The sequence below is a fragment of the Nothoprocta perdicaria genome, unplaced genomic scaffold (genome assembly GCF_003342845.1).
Source record: "Nothoprocta perdicaria isolate Ctin4 unplaced genomic scaffold, notPer1 scaffold_243, whole genome shotgun sequence".
NCBI lineage: Eukaryota > Metazoa > Chordata > Aves > Tinamiformes > Tinamidae > Nothoprocta > Nothoprocta perdicaria.
In genome coordinates, this window is record NW_020455470.1 from 76643 (window position 1) to 91480 (window position 14838).

The window sequence follows — 14838 nt, forward strand, 5'->3', positions numbered from 1 at the left end:
ACATAGTGATCACCAAGACGTGACCATCCCATGAYGCTGGCTGCTCTCCTGTGGTAACAAGCTGAGAAGGGCCCTTGAGATCATGCATGGGCTCAGGCTGCTTCCTGCATTCAGAAGATGAGGAAGCTCAKGCAGAGGAATCTGTACAATTTCTGTAAAATCTGTACAACAGCAGATATAGACCATGGGAAAGACCGAAGAACGAAGGAGGCATCTCCTCTCCAATATGCATGAAGAAACAATAACTTTTAAATAAAAAAAAAGTGAAAGAAAATAAAAAGATTAGAGTGATCAGAAATCTAGCCAGGATTCTGAATTTGGTCAAGAGGGTGCAACTTAAGTGACTTACAGTCAAGCCACACTGGCACTAAGAGAAGAAAAAACATCAGTATGAAAAGAAAGATGCAAAGGACAGATTCATTAAGGGGTGAGGCAGATTGAGATGGAGCAACAGAAGGGTAAACACAAGCAGGAGTGAAGCACAGGGCAAGGTCACAGGTGTGCAACACAGGCAGGAGAGATGTGGGTAGCATGAAGTCGAGGTAGCAATAGCAGTGCAAGAAGACAAGCTGCAAAGTCATTTAGTTTGTATATTTACACTGAGATCAATTCTAGGGAGTGCTGAGTCTACTCTGTGTGCAGGCACAGAGATGCTGCAGTAGAGGAGGAGGACGACGTAAAGGCAATGGCTTGGAGGTGAGATGCTTCTGTAAATGGGCACTAAGAAGCTTTCTTTGGGCATTGCTACTCAATGTTTGGTTTTGCGGGGTTTCTTGGGGCGACCAGAGGTAGCAGCTTTGGGTGGCGAAGGTGAGTGGGTCACAGCCTCTGGCACTTTTTCTGGAGAAGCCTTTTCTGAAAGGAAAAAAGAAAAATAAACTATATTAAAATACTACAGAGTGAAAATAGGCCTAAGATATCACATTATTAACTGGCATGCTTGCCCTGCTTTATATGGGAGATGGGATACACTGCCCAAGTGAACCAGCCCAGCGCTGAGCCCAAGCTCTGTGTGGCAAACAGGAGAGCTTTCTCAGAGCTCCACTGGCTACTGCCGCCTCTTTATGCCCGTCTAAAATCTTCTCCCAGGGGAATGGTGAATACCTCCCTGAGTTTTGCCACTGGCAGCAAAACTCCACAATAGTCCTGCACTAAATAGGAGATGAATTAAGTTACTCAAAGTTTCTTCTCTCTGCGTCCATGACAGGGCTCAGACCATTAATTTTCCTGACCTTCTTCTTGGTTAGATGCAACTTCCGGGGCAGATTTGGGCTCGTTCCCCTGCTTTTTCTCCAGTTCCTCGATTCTCTCCAGAGCTTCTTCCAGCTTCTCTTCAAGGCCTTCTGATTTCTCCTCTGCTCTTTGAGCACGGATTTCTGTTTCTCTGAAACGCAGAAGCCAAGATAATGCAGAAGCTTGAATCTAAGCAGTTGCTGGCAGGATACCCAAAAGAAAATACAACTGACTCTATAAAACACATTTACACAGAATCACAGAATCTCAAAAAATCTTAAGGTTGGAAGGGACCTCTACAGATCATCTAGTCCAACCTTCCTGCTCAAGCAGGTACACCTACAGCATGTGGCACAGGGCAGCATCCAGGTGGGTTTTGAAGACCTCCAGAGAAGGAGACTCCACAACCTCCCTGGGCAGCCTGTTCCAGTGCTCCGTCACCCTCACAGTAAAGAAGTTCCTCCTCATGTGGAGAGGGAACTTCCTGCTTTTCAACAATTTCCCCTTGTCCTGTCACTGGCCACCAATGAGAAGAGCTTGGCCCCTTCCTCCCTACATTCTCCCTTACACATACTTATACATATTCATCAGATCCCCTCTCAGCCTTCTCTTCTCCAAGCTAAACAGGCCCAACTCACTCAGTGTCTCCTCATATAAGAGATGCTGCASTCCCTTAATCATCCTGGTTGCYCTTCTCTGGACCCTCTCGAGAAGCTCCACGTCCCTCTTGTCCTGGGGAGCCCAGAACTGCACCCAGTACTCCAGGTGCGGCCTCACCAGAGCTGAGTAGAGGGGCAGGATCCCCTCCCTTGACCTGCTGTCCACACTCCTCCTGATGCAGGCCAGGATCCCCTTGGCCTTCTTGGCCACGAGGGCATGCTGCCTCATGGTTAAGTCGTTGTTCACCAGGACTCCCAGGTCCCTCTCCATGGAGCTGCTCTCCAGCAGGTCAACCCTTAATCTGTGCTTGTGTCTGAGGTTATTCCTGCCCAGGTGCAGGACCCTGCACTTGTCTTTACTGAATCTCATGAGGTTCCTCTCTGTCCAACTCTGCAGCCTGTCCAGGTCCCTCTGAATGGCAGCACAGCCCTCTGATTTCCCGATTTCTCCGATTAATATTTCGGAGAATGGCATTATTAAAAGGTTTATAGCAAACAGATTTCATAGCACAGCTGTGCAAATCCTGCAAGTTCAATTCATTTTGAAATTCAGTGTTCGTTAGCAAAGGATGAGGTATTGATCTTCATTSTACAAGGATAAATATGGAGTATGGTTCAACCTATTAGCCCGGCTAATGGGCAGGGATAACCTGGAAAATGTGGAATCACATTTAGCCATTGGAGTAGGTTCAGGACAAGCCCTTGTAGGATTCTGCAAGGAGCCACCTGGGTGCCTCTTCACAATGTTCCCGTGCTTAGGCTCAACATCACACACGTGCCTGCCCAGTTGCTGGGAGGCACTCAGCTGCAACCAGAGCATCCTACAAGRGCTAAAGGGTTCTGACCAGTCAAGACACCTTGCAAAAAAACATCCTGAATATCTCCATTGCTGCACAGAGCAATGCATCTGCACRCACCTAAGGAGCGGCTCCAATCCTAGAGCAAGATCGGAGCCACGTGCTGGGGATGGGAGCCTGCTCTGCTCCCGTCTCCAGTGCAGGAGCATTACTCACAAGATTCGTGCTTGCAGAAGTTCCACCATTGCCAGGGTTTCAAACTCTTTCTGAGAAAAGCAGGTGGAYGACTTGGTGGCAGTCATCTCCCCCTAGTTGGGAAGGGCAAAACCTTCTGTAAGCGAACATGAAATCAATCCTACAATCATTATGGCTGGAACAGACCTTCAAGATTAYCAAGTCCAACTGTAAACCCAGCACCACCCTGCCTGTTAAACCATGTGCCCAGGTGCCGCATCTACACGTTTCTTGAACACCGCCAGGGACGGTGACTCCATCACTTTCCTGGGCAGCCYGTTCCAATGCTTGACTACTCTTTCTGTGTAGAAGGTAGTGCATTTCATCCGCAACGTGTGCCAGGTTTGGTGCTGCTGCACAGCCACAACAGAAAAATGCTCAATGTCAGCAGAGCATGTAAAAACCAAGTCTAGTTAAAGCACTACAACTTTGATTAGATCAGCTTATATCTTGGCATTAAAAATAGAGTTATATGTTTTTCTGCTTCAGACATTAATGTTTCACTGGCTAATAGTACTGCACTGCCAGTGCATTCACTGGGCTTTGGAGGCTGCAGCCAGATCAGGAGCTGGTTCAGAGAACAGAAAGATACAACTCCTCAAAGGGCCCACAAGGCACAAGAACTTACTGTGCTTGGTCTGAAGCAAGTAACCACGATTTTTGTGGAAATGTAACTGTTAAAGGGCTCCTATTCTAAGCTTTGGAGGGTTAATTGTCATTCCCAGGGATTTGTTTTTCTAAAGACATATTCTTACATATGTCACTGCACTAGTAATGTGTGGGTCAGGCAGACCTACTGAGGCACTGCTAACTGTGCCAATGAATATTTTATAGTTATAAGAGAAAAAACAAAGAGAACACCAGCACCTTACACTGTCTCAGCAAGGTCTGAGGTAGGCATTGGCAGGGTCTGCTGAAAGACTCTGCCAAGGCAGCTGACACTGACTCCAGCTCCAGGTCTCTGCCACAAGCTAAATCACTGATGTGGTGGAGGTGCCTACCCCTGTGACTGAAACGATGTCTGACTTTAGAGACTTCAGGTGGATGTTCAAGTCATGTCCTACACATCTGATCATGTCCTCAGTTGTTTCATCGCCTTCAGTCAGGAAATCAGTGCCAACCCCTGGCTGCTGCCAAGAAATAAAATGAACAAGAAATAGAAATAACACTAGCTGGGTGCAGCTGTAACGACCTGCTTTCTGTGGAAATGTGACTGAGCAGCAACTAAAAGWGGCCCTGCAGGAAAGCAGCATGCTGCAGTTACTGCAGTCACCTGCATAGTGTCAGTTTTCTCCTTACTTCTAGTATTTCTTCCTCCATTATGGGTTTCTCATCAGTGCTGACATCCTCAGATTCAAGCCCTTCCTGAGGTGGAGAAATGACAATTTCCTTAAGGTTCAGTTGTAACACCTGTAAGGTATCGTAAGGGTCTGGTTAGTAACACACTCTCTGCTCATCCAGATAAACTAAGTAAAGGCTAACAACCAGCTAACCAGTCTCTCACTTGCTCTTCCACATGCTCCCCCCCCCMAAAAAAAACTGAACTATAAGCGCTTCTTTAAGAAAAATTTTTGAAACTAGCCTTCATTCAAACCAGTTCAACCCAGAATTGCAAATGCAGTATTGCATATAATTGCAGTATTATATACCTCTGACCTGAAGAGTTTCTGCATTTCTTCTAAACTCATAAAGGAGACTGGAGTGCCTTTGATCTCTGAAAGGATGAGATGACACGCTTGAATCCAGTTACAACACTCAATCTGAGAAGACATAACAGAGAAGAAGAATTAGCAAGCAGCAAATATATCTAGTCACGTTCATTTGTTCGGTTAAATAAATTCATCCTTTTGTGCTTATCTGTTCCAAGTAATAATCTCTGTCCTTGCATCCCTGTCTTACAGAGAAAAGCTCTTTGAACTTTCAGACATGGCATTTGTCACTGGCCAGTAGGAAACTTTGAGCACTGGGGGAATCCATAGGAGCAACAGTTTTCCTCCTTCATGAAGCCAGTACATATATTTTTTTCTACCTTTCACAAATGCAGCCTGGTGTGCCCCAAATCTGGAGGACAGGAAATAYAGGCACCTCTCACCTTGATCTTATTCAGCTCCTGCAGCTCCAAATCATCTTCTGAATCCTCTGACTGCTTCTTCCAAAGGATGGTGCTGACAATCTCCTGGCAGCAGCTGCAGAGATGCAAAAAGCCATCAGTCCTGCAACCATACCCTCAAAACGCTCTGTTCTCTTCAGTTAGGTTCCTGTTGTTCTCAGCAAGACCCATGGGCTGTCATCAGACCTTGGCACAAGGAAGTCTCAAGAGGAGTCACCCACCTCCACCCCACCACATGGTGACCTTGCAGACAGCCTCTCTGTGCCTGTGTTGCTCTAACACACAGAGGACACTGCTTCTAAGGAAGGCAGAGGCTCTGCTCCAAGGTCCTGGCCTGCAGGCTCTCTGCCTACACTGCCCTTACCAACTCGGGAGATCATCCTTAACCTTCACAGAGGGGGCAAAGCCCTTGAAGTCAGAGATGCCAGTATGTTTTACAGCAGAGCTCGGGTAGACATTCCCTTTCCATGTGCCCAACTTCAGCTACCTCTTTGTGAGTGAAGTCCTAACTCTGAGTCTGTAACCTCATGTCTAAGGACAGAACTAAGGTGCTAGGCTGATGTAGGCAGCAAGTCCTCAGGCTTCTTCCACGTAGGGCGACACATTTAGGACCTGGGAGAGGATTTAAGGAAAACCARATTTGGAACTCCCTTTTTCATCCAACACCTTACACTTTCCTGGAAATTTACAGGATCCTTTATTGTGATGAATTTCTCCCCATATCACATTTTCCCTACAGAAAACACTTCRATTAAATTAAAAACCTCCATTAGTACCTGATTATATAACTGGAGAGTCTGCTGATCTTGGCTACCAGCCCTTCGGCTTCTTGTTCCAGCTTACAAGCGCTCAGAAATCTGAGCTCCTTTTCCTTCTCGGCATCCTGTCGCGGGGGACACTCACGGCACAGACGGTCTGGGACCATGTACCTCAGCAAATTTGCCAGCCACAGCGTCAGGCTTCTGTGCAGTTCAGTCACCTGTGCAAAACCAAGCAAATTACATCAGTCATAAATGAGCAGTCTTACCATGCGTTCAAACATTTCACACAATTCAGTGTGAACTAGTTCAATTTGTAAATTAAGCTAAAGTTGGAAACACTTCAATTTACCATATTTTTCTCCTATTCTCCTTCCCACTCTGATAAACCAACTTTATTAGAGAGGTCTTTTTTTAATGTTCCTATGGCTAAAAGACAAKTTGCAATTCTCACCTCAAAGATGAGAAAGCAGAAGAGAGAGATGCCCCCAGCTGTGCTCTGGGCCAAGGAAAATTGGAGGGAAGAGTGAATACTGGATGTGGCGCTCACATCCCTAGCTGTTTCAAGCTTGCACTTACTTCTCGGTTAAGATGCGTGATGTTCTTCTCAATCTCATTATTCATGGACAGAATCCATTGCTGAATCATCTTAAACATTTCTATGGGGACCACTCTGAAAACAGTACAAAGCAAAACAAATGAGCAAACAACRAGCTTCAGTGCACCAAACACAGGAGTTCTAGTCTCAAAGACACCTTTTGCTTCCCAGCTCAAGAAGAGCTGCACATTTTGTGTGCTACATATTGGAATATGAAATAGGCAATTTGGTTAATGCTATAGTTGCAGGTGAACTTGTCATCTGCAAGTTTACATTATGCAGATGTGCTCTGCAAATAAAGCATTACCAAAGACAAGGGAGCAGCAAAAGCTAGACTCCAACTCCTGCAATTCTAACTGCAAGGGAATCACATCTTTTGTTTTCTCTTCTCACATCAAGCAGGTGGCTGTTCTGGGGAAGACAGGGACGATCCAGGAGCAGCATTATAGCCAGCAACTGTTTCCACGGACATTACTAAATCAAACCACGCGAAAGATAGCCGTGGATCATTTTAACAGCTCAACTGATCCCATTTCCCATTTGCATCCCAGCTTCCTCTCCTGGGTTCCCCACAGAAGAGCATTTTGCCTTTCTTCTGCACATAGCTTGCAGTGCCAAGGACACAACAAACCACTTTGTCCTTACGGGAGACACAATTTCTTGTCACGCTCATCCTCATGCGCCCGGATGGAACCCACAAAGCTCGTGGCTGTGTCCACTTGGGCCAGCCACATGGGAAGCAGGTGACGGAAGGTCTGCAGGTCTGATTCACGCATGCCTTGACCTTGCCTCAGCTTCTGTGCCCTGTCCAACCAATCTTCCATGCTTCTCACCAAGCCTGTCAAAAATTTAGCTGTGCCTGGAGGGGAAGAAAATAGGAACCTTTAATTACATTCCTGCAGCCAACAAAAACAAGCTCAGTTCAAAAATAATATCCCAAGAAGAAGGAACAGCCTATGTGGAAACCATCTAGATTTACGCTGAGAATGAACTATTTAACATGCACCAAATTTAAAGTAAGCTGAAATGGGCTTGATTAAAAGCCTTGACTTTCCCTCTTGCCTTGGCAGATTTGGCTGTTTGGTTGCATAAAGGGATGTAATAGCTTAATAYAAATCTCTTTAAAGAAAAAAGCCTTGGCAGTCACAACACCATCCTTAAAAGACTCTTAGCCCAAGGTGATGCAGTTCACTCAGACTTGCAAAGTGCCTGCACAAAGGCAGAAATTATCTGTTCACTGGAAAGAAGGGGAGGATGCCACCCTCCGTCTTTAATTTTCACAAGCTTTTAATCATAGCTGGAAGCTCAGAAGAGCAGTATCTCCCTTTCCTACTGAGAGGCAGGGTAGTTAAATTACAACACACCAATGAGTCCATGCAGTCCAAAATACACAACCCTGGGTGCATCAAGAGAATACTTTCATGGTGGTCCAAGGTCCAAAGCTCTTGTCCATAAAAGCTAAGATCCCTTTTTCTAGACTTTACTGCTTGAGGTGCTGTAGGATAAGATGCCTGTGCTGTACTGCTTAGCCCTTTGATTGACCACCATGAGACAGCAAGATTTCTGGCAAGCTGTGGCTATATTTGGAGTACTGGTGTCCGGCTAGTCATGTCCCCATTTCTCCCTCTTTCTCTCATTTTCTAATGAGTTCTCCTACAACTGTTTATTTCCTTTGGCAGTCCCATAYATCGGACAGACTTAATCCATCTTAGCTCTTTCAGTGAGCTTAAATATAAAACCCAGTATAAGACAATATTAAAAAAAAAAAAGCACAAGATAACCTTGAGTGAAAGAATAAAGTGACAGCATGAGAAAAAACTCAGTAAACACGAGTAACAGTTCTAGCCAATACACACTAACTTTAGCTTTAGTCTGCTAAAAGGAAATAAGATGATTAGAAAACATCAGYGATAAAACAATTCTGAAGTCAGAAATGCATCAAGGCCTTTACAGGCAAAGGTCAGAAAGGTTAGTTGCAAATTACCCAGCAAGTGTTTGTTATCTTATACAGAACAAGATAAATTTACATCAGCAATGAAAACACTCATTTACTGAATTATCATGATAAAACATGTATCTAGATGAAGATAAACGTGTAGCCACAACATGGTAATAAAAGAATTCTATTCTGAGACAGTATTTTCTGGTTAATGATCTCCAAAGCAACTTTAGATTTTCAAACCTAGATCTCTATTCTTTCATTTTACATTTATTTTTTCTTTTTCACAGACTAGCTACATAATCACAGGCTGTACCAACTCCTTCTGAATGCGACACACAAATTCCTTGCACCACATCTGTACTGCAGTGCTCTTTGATTGCACTATACTGCATTTCAGATTTCAGATGCACTTTCCATGCATGATTGTGAGCCAAATTTCTTCAGAGCAGATCCCTGGAACTCTCTCCATTCCCAGCACATATCTGAGGATCAGACTTGGGCTTTATGGAAAAAGTCAAAAGAGATTACACCAACTGCTTCTTTATTGGGCACTTTCCTGGAATACCTGAACTGCAGAATCGGTCATTTCTTACCGTTATCCCCACTTATCCTTATTTGATATTGTTGGCAGAGCGCGTGTGCTTTGTGGTTTATTTCTTCCATGGCAGCATGCTCTGGAGGCAACGCTCCGCTGAAGTCCCGGTGGCGATTCAGCACCTTGTGTCCTCGCTCTGTCCAGCGTTCCTGCAGACYGGAAACGTTCTGCAGGCTTTCCATTTTTGTTAGGTACGCCTCCCCTTCGTACTCCTGCAGGCTTTTGTTTAAGAGCTGGAAGAGAAGCAGCAARGTCACCGTGCCCCCAAGAGCTGGGTCAACTCTTAGCTGCAGTAGACGGGCAACRGAAATGGGTAAGAAGTACAGGGATCCACAAGCACAGAGATGTCACAGTCTAAGCAAATGACAAACTGAAAACCTACTCTGAGAGGATAACAATTTTGAGCGTTTCTACAGGTTAATATCATTTATCAGTCACCAGAGCTGTGCTCAAATGAATAAGTTTAATGCTTCAGCTGAGCTGTGATAACTGTTCATTATATTTTTTYCACGTGCAGACTCCTAGTTTAAGCTTCAGAACAAAAAACCAAACATTAAGCTGCTATGTTTCTTCTCACATTTGTGAYGGGCTCAGACACCCAGGTCAGCTGACAAGTGGTAATTTGCTGAGCAGATATCATTCAGTAATACCACCCACCCCCAAAATCTTACATTTTCTAAGTTCCTGATATCTTGCAGCATTTCATCCAATAGCTCTACCTTCACTGGAGAGGAACTAAAGCAGAGAGAAGAAAACAATAAGAGATGAGGAAAGAATCCCCCAGGAGCTGATGTGAAGTCAAAAGTCAAGATATATTTTATATATATGGAGTTTGTGATACAAGTTGCAACTTGAAAGAGACAAGACTCTACCCAGGCAGGAATTTTTGTGTTTTCATTCAACATTACAAAAGCACGGGGCACCAGTTAAGAAAATATACTATTTTCAGCAGAAAAGAGCATGCTGAAAATTGAATCATTAAGYCCATGAATAAAATGTCAAACATGCTTGCAGTTATGTTTTACTGCATTTAACATATGGCAATGTACGAACAAAAAGTGTGCAAAGTGYAACTATGTTAGTATACAAAGAGACCATGAGTGTGAAGTCTCAAGACTCTTAATGTCTCRTTTTGTCCATTATGCTCTATTAGAAGCATTAATACATGTGCATTCAGGTTAAAATTAACCAAACTAAACAGAAAAATTCTGTCATGACAATTGCAGGAAAACACAGAGCGCAGAAAGGAAGCTCTGATTCAAACAGGGTAAAAGCCTCTCTTCCCTGGAGTCAGCAGCAAACTCCCCATCCAATTCAYAACCCATCACCTTCCACAGCCTCATTTTGGAGGCACCAATATCTGTTAGGGACCTGATTATGAGAATGCATCCAGAAGCRGAGCAGTGGGTGATGTGCAAATCGTGGACCACATCAGATCACCTACTCCTTGGAGGCACTAAGGCAGGACAGCCTTTGCACTGGAGCAGGGCAACCTGCTGCAAAGCAGAGCAAAGGTGCAGGGAAGTGGTTGCTGCCACCCAGTCCCACTGTGCCACTCACAKAATATCTTCCTGGAAGTACTGAAGCCACCTAGCAAGGCCTTGGCGGGTGACAYGCAGTTTTTCCTTGACAGATTCCTCACAGGAGTCTATTTCTGCTCCGATGCAGCCCAGCATTAGCCTGAACTGCTCTGTCTCCTCCTGCAGATCAGCAAGGTCTCTTGCGTCCTGCAGGCACCAGGCAGGGGAACGGGAAAAGGAAATGTTGCTGTGACCCGTTCGATCCAAGTTGAAGGAACTTCCCATTTGCCCAAGCTGCTTTGAGACATACATAAGTCAGATGTGAAAGCTGAGAAGTTTTTGTAATTCCATGCACAGCCCTCACAAACCCTTGGGCAGGACTCAAGGATGCCTGACCCTTCCGCAGGATGCCAAAAACCAGGTGCCTGACACTTTGCTTTCTATTTGAAATGCAGAGACCACACAGCCACACACAACATTACACCAGTATTGATCTGTTCTGGTTTAGTGGATAAGGAACAGGGAAAATGAAAGAGGGGGAAAAAAGGAATATARAGCATGAAGGAAAGAGAAAGAGAAAAACAGATTAATTCAAATCTTAATGTTCATTTGAAGCTAGACCAACATTTGTAAGCTCAGGCCATATCCAGAGTACTGAACACTTTGTTGAGAGGTAAGCAGTTCCATAAACCTTCATGCAYGTGTGAGCGCTTGGAGCAGTTAACCACTGCAGACAAGTTCCTACCTGTGATGCCAAGAGGACTATGAAATGCTTGAGGACTTTGAACAGCGTTTTTTCACTGACGTAGAGCTTGCGAGCCAGTATGAGCTGGTTTCTGTCTATCACCTGAAAGAAACATTTATTATTTATCCTGTTGGGAGAGGAAGGGCACTGCAGGACGATGCAACTCCTGATAGTAACACAGCAGCTTTATTAACACAGCTCCTGATAGTAACACAGCAGTAACACAGCAGCTTTATTACCAGTGAAATGGAGTTCAAGCAGCCAAGTTCCCTTTCCTTGCAAATATACTTATCTCCCAGGAAGCCCCCAAAGTTCGGGTACCAAATTTTCAACTTGAAGAGAATAAGTAGACGGGGACACCCAAACAGTAAAGGACAGCGTTAACTCATGTTAATTTGTGAGGATGCCTAAGGAACCTGGCTAGAGTACTCTAAACTTTTTAGTCAAATTATTTCTGAACAGAAATACGCATTTCACAGATGTCCTTTCACACAGGACCTGAAAACCCATGCCAAAAAGATGCCGTGTGAATCAATTTGTTTCCATGCAAATGGAAATGTGAAATGCAAAGTTCAGAAAGATTTCATGGGAGGAATAAGATATGTTAGTACCCGGGAACATTAAATAAAAGGAAGATGAAATCTTCCCTTGGATTTGCTGGTTATGGCAATATGTCTTGCAGTATATGGCCGATCTTCTGCACCYACCTTCAGTGCCAGGTCATAGGCAGCTGAGCTCCAAATGTCTCTCTCTTGGCTTAGCAAGAGAATCTGCTCTTCCAGTCTGGTTCTCTGTAACTCATATAACTCCCTATACTCTTCCACAAGGCTGCAAGAAGGGAAAGACAATGGAATATGTGCACACCCCTTTCTCCTTAGCAAGGTTTACYGTCTTTCCTCAATTCCCAAAGCATTCCTTGGACACTTCCTGTCCCTCAGCCACCCCTCACCACCAGCCTATGAACTCAGTTCTTTCTCCCCGAACCCGCTACAACACCTTTTTGTTGATACTCCCACTGCGAGTTTCCAATTGGCAGGGATACAAATTTCTGCTAGGCTTGGACTAACTGTTATCTTAATGACACAAGAGCTATGTAAGTCACCAGCGCCTCAACACAGCTCTGATACCAACCACCTAAATCCTCCATTGCTGAACTATGTCAAGGTGYGCACAAGAATTTAGGATAAACGGCCAAATAACTGCATGCGCCACACTAACTGTCATCCTCAGAAGGCAATCAGCCCTTGTCTCTCCTTCTGGACAGTTCCAAAAGAGCAATACCAGCACACTTCAGCAACCTGAACTTTGAGAGCCACTCACTTTGCGTTCATCTCAGCCTCCCGCACAGCTTCAGTGAGCTCCTGTTGAGCTTGTTCTGCTTCTCTGGTCACCCTGCGGTCATGCTCTCGTAACTCATACAACTCTCTGGAACAGCAGGGAACAGTCTGAATGCAGTTTAGCACAACCTAAACATCACCTAAACCTGTCATGCAGGGCAAACCTGCTGTCATGCAGGGCTCCCTTCCCCAAACACAAGCATCTCCCTGTAAGGGGAAAGGCATCTTTAAGACTCCTCTTTCTACGTATGGGCATTGCTCCAGCTTATGCACATGGTGCTAAGGCAAGGAGGAGACCTCGCTGTCACTCCGTGCTCCTATACTGCATAGCTTGCAGCGCGAGGACACAGCATAAAGTGTGAGGAGGCTCTGGTATGGTTCCTGCAGGTCTGGCTCAAACTATAAAACTAACTCTCATTTCCTACTCCTAGGGGATGCATATGAGAAAACTGAACAAATCAATGKGCTAAATCCACTGCACTGAGATAATTTCTTAGCAGCAGGCAACCTTCAGACCTGGTCAGCTGTGCAACAGACTCCTTGAAATAGAACAACTCCTCTGTAATATGTCTGTCAAGCAAGCGCTGAGCCATCATTTCTCTGTAGAGAGTCTTCATGTGATGAGGAATCCGCTCCAGGAGACTCACATACCTCTGCCTGCAATGAAAGAATGTAAAACAGGAAGTTAGACCAGCTCTGAGGGCACAGCTCTCTCATCCTACCTGAAAACCCCTTCTTTTCATTGTGCAAAGCTCTCTAGTAGATCATCTTTTGACCAGTTGCACTTGGGATTTTGAACACTSCACCACAACCTAGCTGCTACAATAAGTCTGAGTGTGCACAGGGGAGAAGAGCACAGGAATCCTGGCACCGAAGGAAGCTCCAGTTATTGAGCACATGAAACATGTCCCTTCAGTGTCACATTCTGTGAGAGGATATGGCCGTGAATCCAGAAGGGACTCGGGGCACTTGGTTAAGTACAACCTGAGCTTGGAGAGCAGCTGTCCTCTCTCCACGCAGTCCACGCTGACCTGCCGAATCAGCTCATGGAAAACTATGTTGTAAATGTTCTGCTCTGCCTTCATCAGCTCCAGCACATTGTGCAGCTGGCAAAACACGTGAGAAAAGTCACAGCCTGGAAAGCTTACTCCTAGAACAACCACAATCAGCAAAGACTTTTCTTACATCTGAGACGGGTTCTCCTTTGAGGGAAAGCAAACAAAACCACGCTACTAAAGACAGAAAGAGGAAGGGGAAAAGCCATCCTAAATGGATTTACTGCTTCATCTGTAAAAGTGCTCTACACTGACTATTCTCCTGTCAGAGGACACAGGAGCTTTTCTGCTAAACTGAATGCGGTAATGTTGAACACTTTCCGTTCTGTTTTTTTTTTGTGCCAGGAGAGGAACGCCTGCACCAGGGAGCTAAATGTTTGTCACAGTCAGACCAAGACCAACAACAGCTCAGGAATGGAAACCCACAGTTAGTGCAAGGTCTCCAGGCAGTTGGCTTAGGTAGAAACTGATGGGAGGTATTTTAAACCCAGGAAGGATAAACATTGGGGAAAACAGGAATTAGCTTTTCTGGATACTAGCGAGTTATCCACCTGTGAAGGTCCTGATATTCCAATTAACTTGTTGTCCACTCCAGCTTTTTCCAACATGCTGTCCATGGCTTCCATCAGCTGGACAACTTCTAACCTCCCGGAAGGTTTCCTGTGACCCAGATGACAGAGATGCATCATTATTCTGTATAYGATGTTTTGTTATTTTACCAAGAAATGGAATCAACACTTCCCCCCGCCCCCTCCCCACCCCACACAGCAACTTCAGACAAGGTGGCAGCACTTACAGGGATGGGAATAGTCGTAGTGTCTTTTCACGGTCTTCGAGCAGAGTGGTGTATTTACTGAAACAAAGACAAACGTTAAATCTGGATTACAATTCAACCCCCCTGCCCAGTGCTAGGTGAGTAAATCTTTGTTGAGACTGCACAAGGCTGAGYGTGGTGGGAGAGGCAGAGGGGCAGGCTGGGTGGTCCTTTAGAGGAAATTGTGTAGGAATTGTGTTCTCTCCTCAAGACCTCTCYGTCTTCCACCATACTTGGCTGAAACCGACCACAGGGTTTAGAAGTAATTAGCAGTGTCAATATCCAAAGCAAATCTCAGCTTCTGATTTCAGGTCCAACCAGTAAAAGACACATCTTGAAAATTAGTTAGAGTATATAGAGTATATAGAGTATATAGAGTATATAGAGTATATAGAGTATATAGAGTATATAGAGTATATAGAGTATATAGAGTATATAGAG

The 14838-nt window shown here is 44.9% G+C and overlaps 1 protein-coding gene across 1 annotated transcript in view; it reads right to left on the minus strand.

Annotated features, from left to right (window-relative positions):
* Positions 1-748: 748 nt before the first annotated feature.
* Positions 749-14838, minus strand: part of AXDND1 (axonemal dynein light chain domain containing 1) — an 18122-nt gene continuing 4032 nt past the window's right edge. Inside the window, exons 7-26 of the mRNA XM_026039826.1 lie at positions 14380-14436; positions 14135-14243; positions 13513-13634; positions 13045-13185; positions 12512-12616; positions 11899-12019; positions 11192-11293; positions 10487-10653; positions 9598-9661; positions 8925-9159; positions 7035-7248; positions 6371-6464; positions 5810-6012; positions 5016-5109; positions 4573-4683; positions 4223-4333; positions 3925-4053; positions 2906-2997; positions 1233-1384; positions 749-855 (exon numbers count right to left, since the gene is read on the minus strand). Coding sequence (XP_025895611.1) covers positions 749-855; positions 1233-1384; positions 2906-2997; positions 3925-4053; positions 4223-4333; positions 4573-4683; positions 5016-5109; positions 5810-6012; positions 6371-6464; positions 7035-7248; positions 8925-9159; positions 9598-9661; positions 10487-10653; positions 11192-11293; positions 11899-12019; positions 12512-12616; positions 13045-13185; positions 13513-13634; positions 14135-14243; positions 14380-14436 — 2530 coding nt within the window. The remainder of the gene's footprint in view (positions 856-1232; positions 1385-2905; positions 2998-3924; positions 4054-4222; positions 4334-4572; positions 4684-5015; positions 5110-5809; positions 6013-6370; positions 6465-7034; positions 7249-8924; positions 9160-9597; positions 9662-10486; positions 10654-11191; positions 11294-11898; positions 12020-12511; positions 12617-13044; positions 13186-13512; positions 13635-14134; positions 14244-14379; positions 14437-14838) is intronic.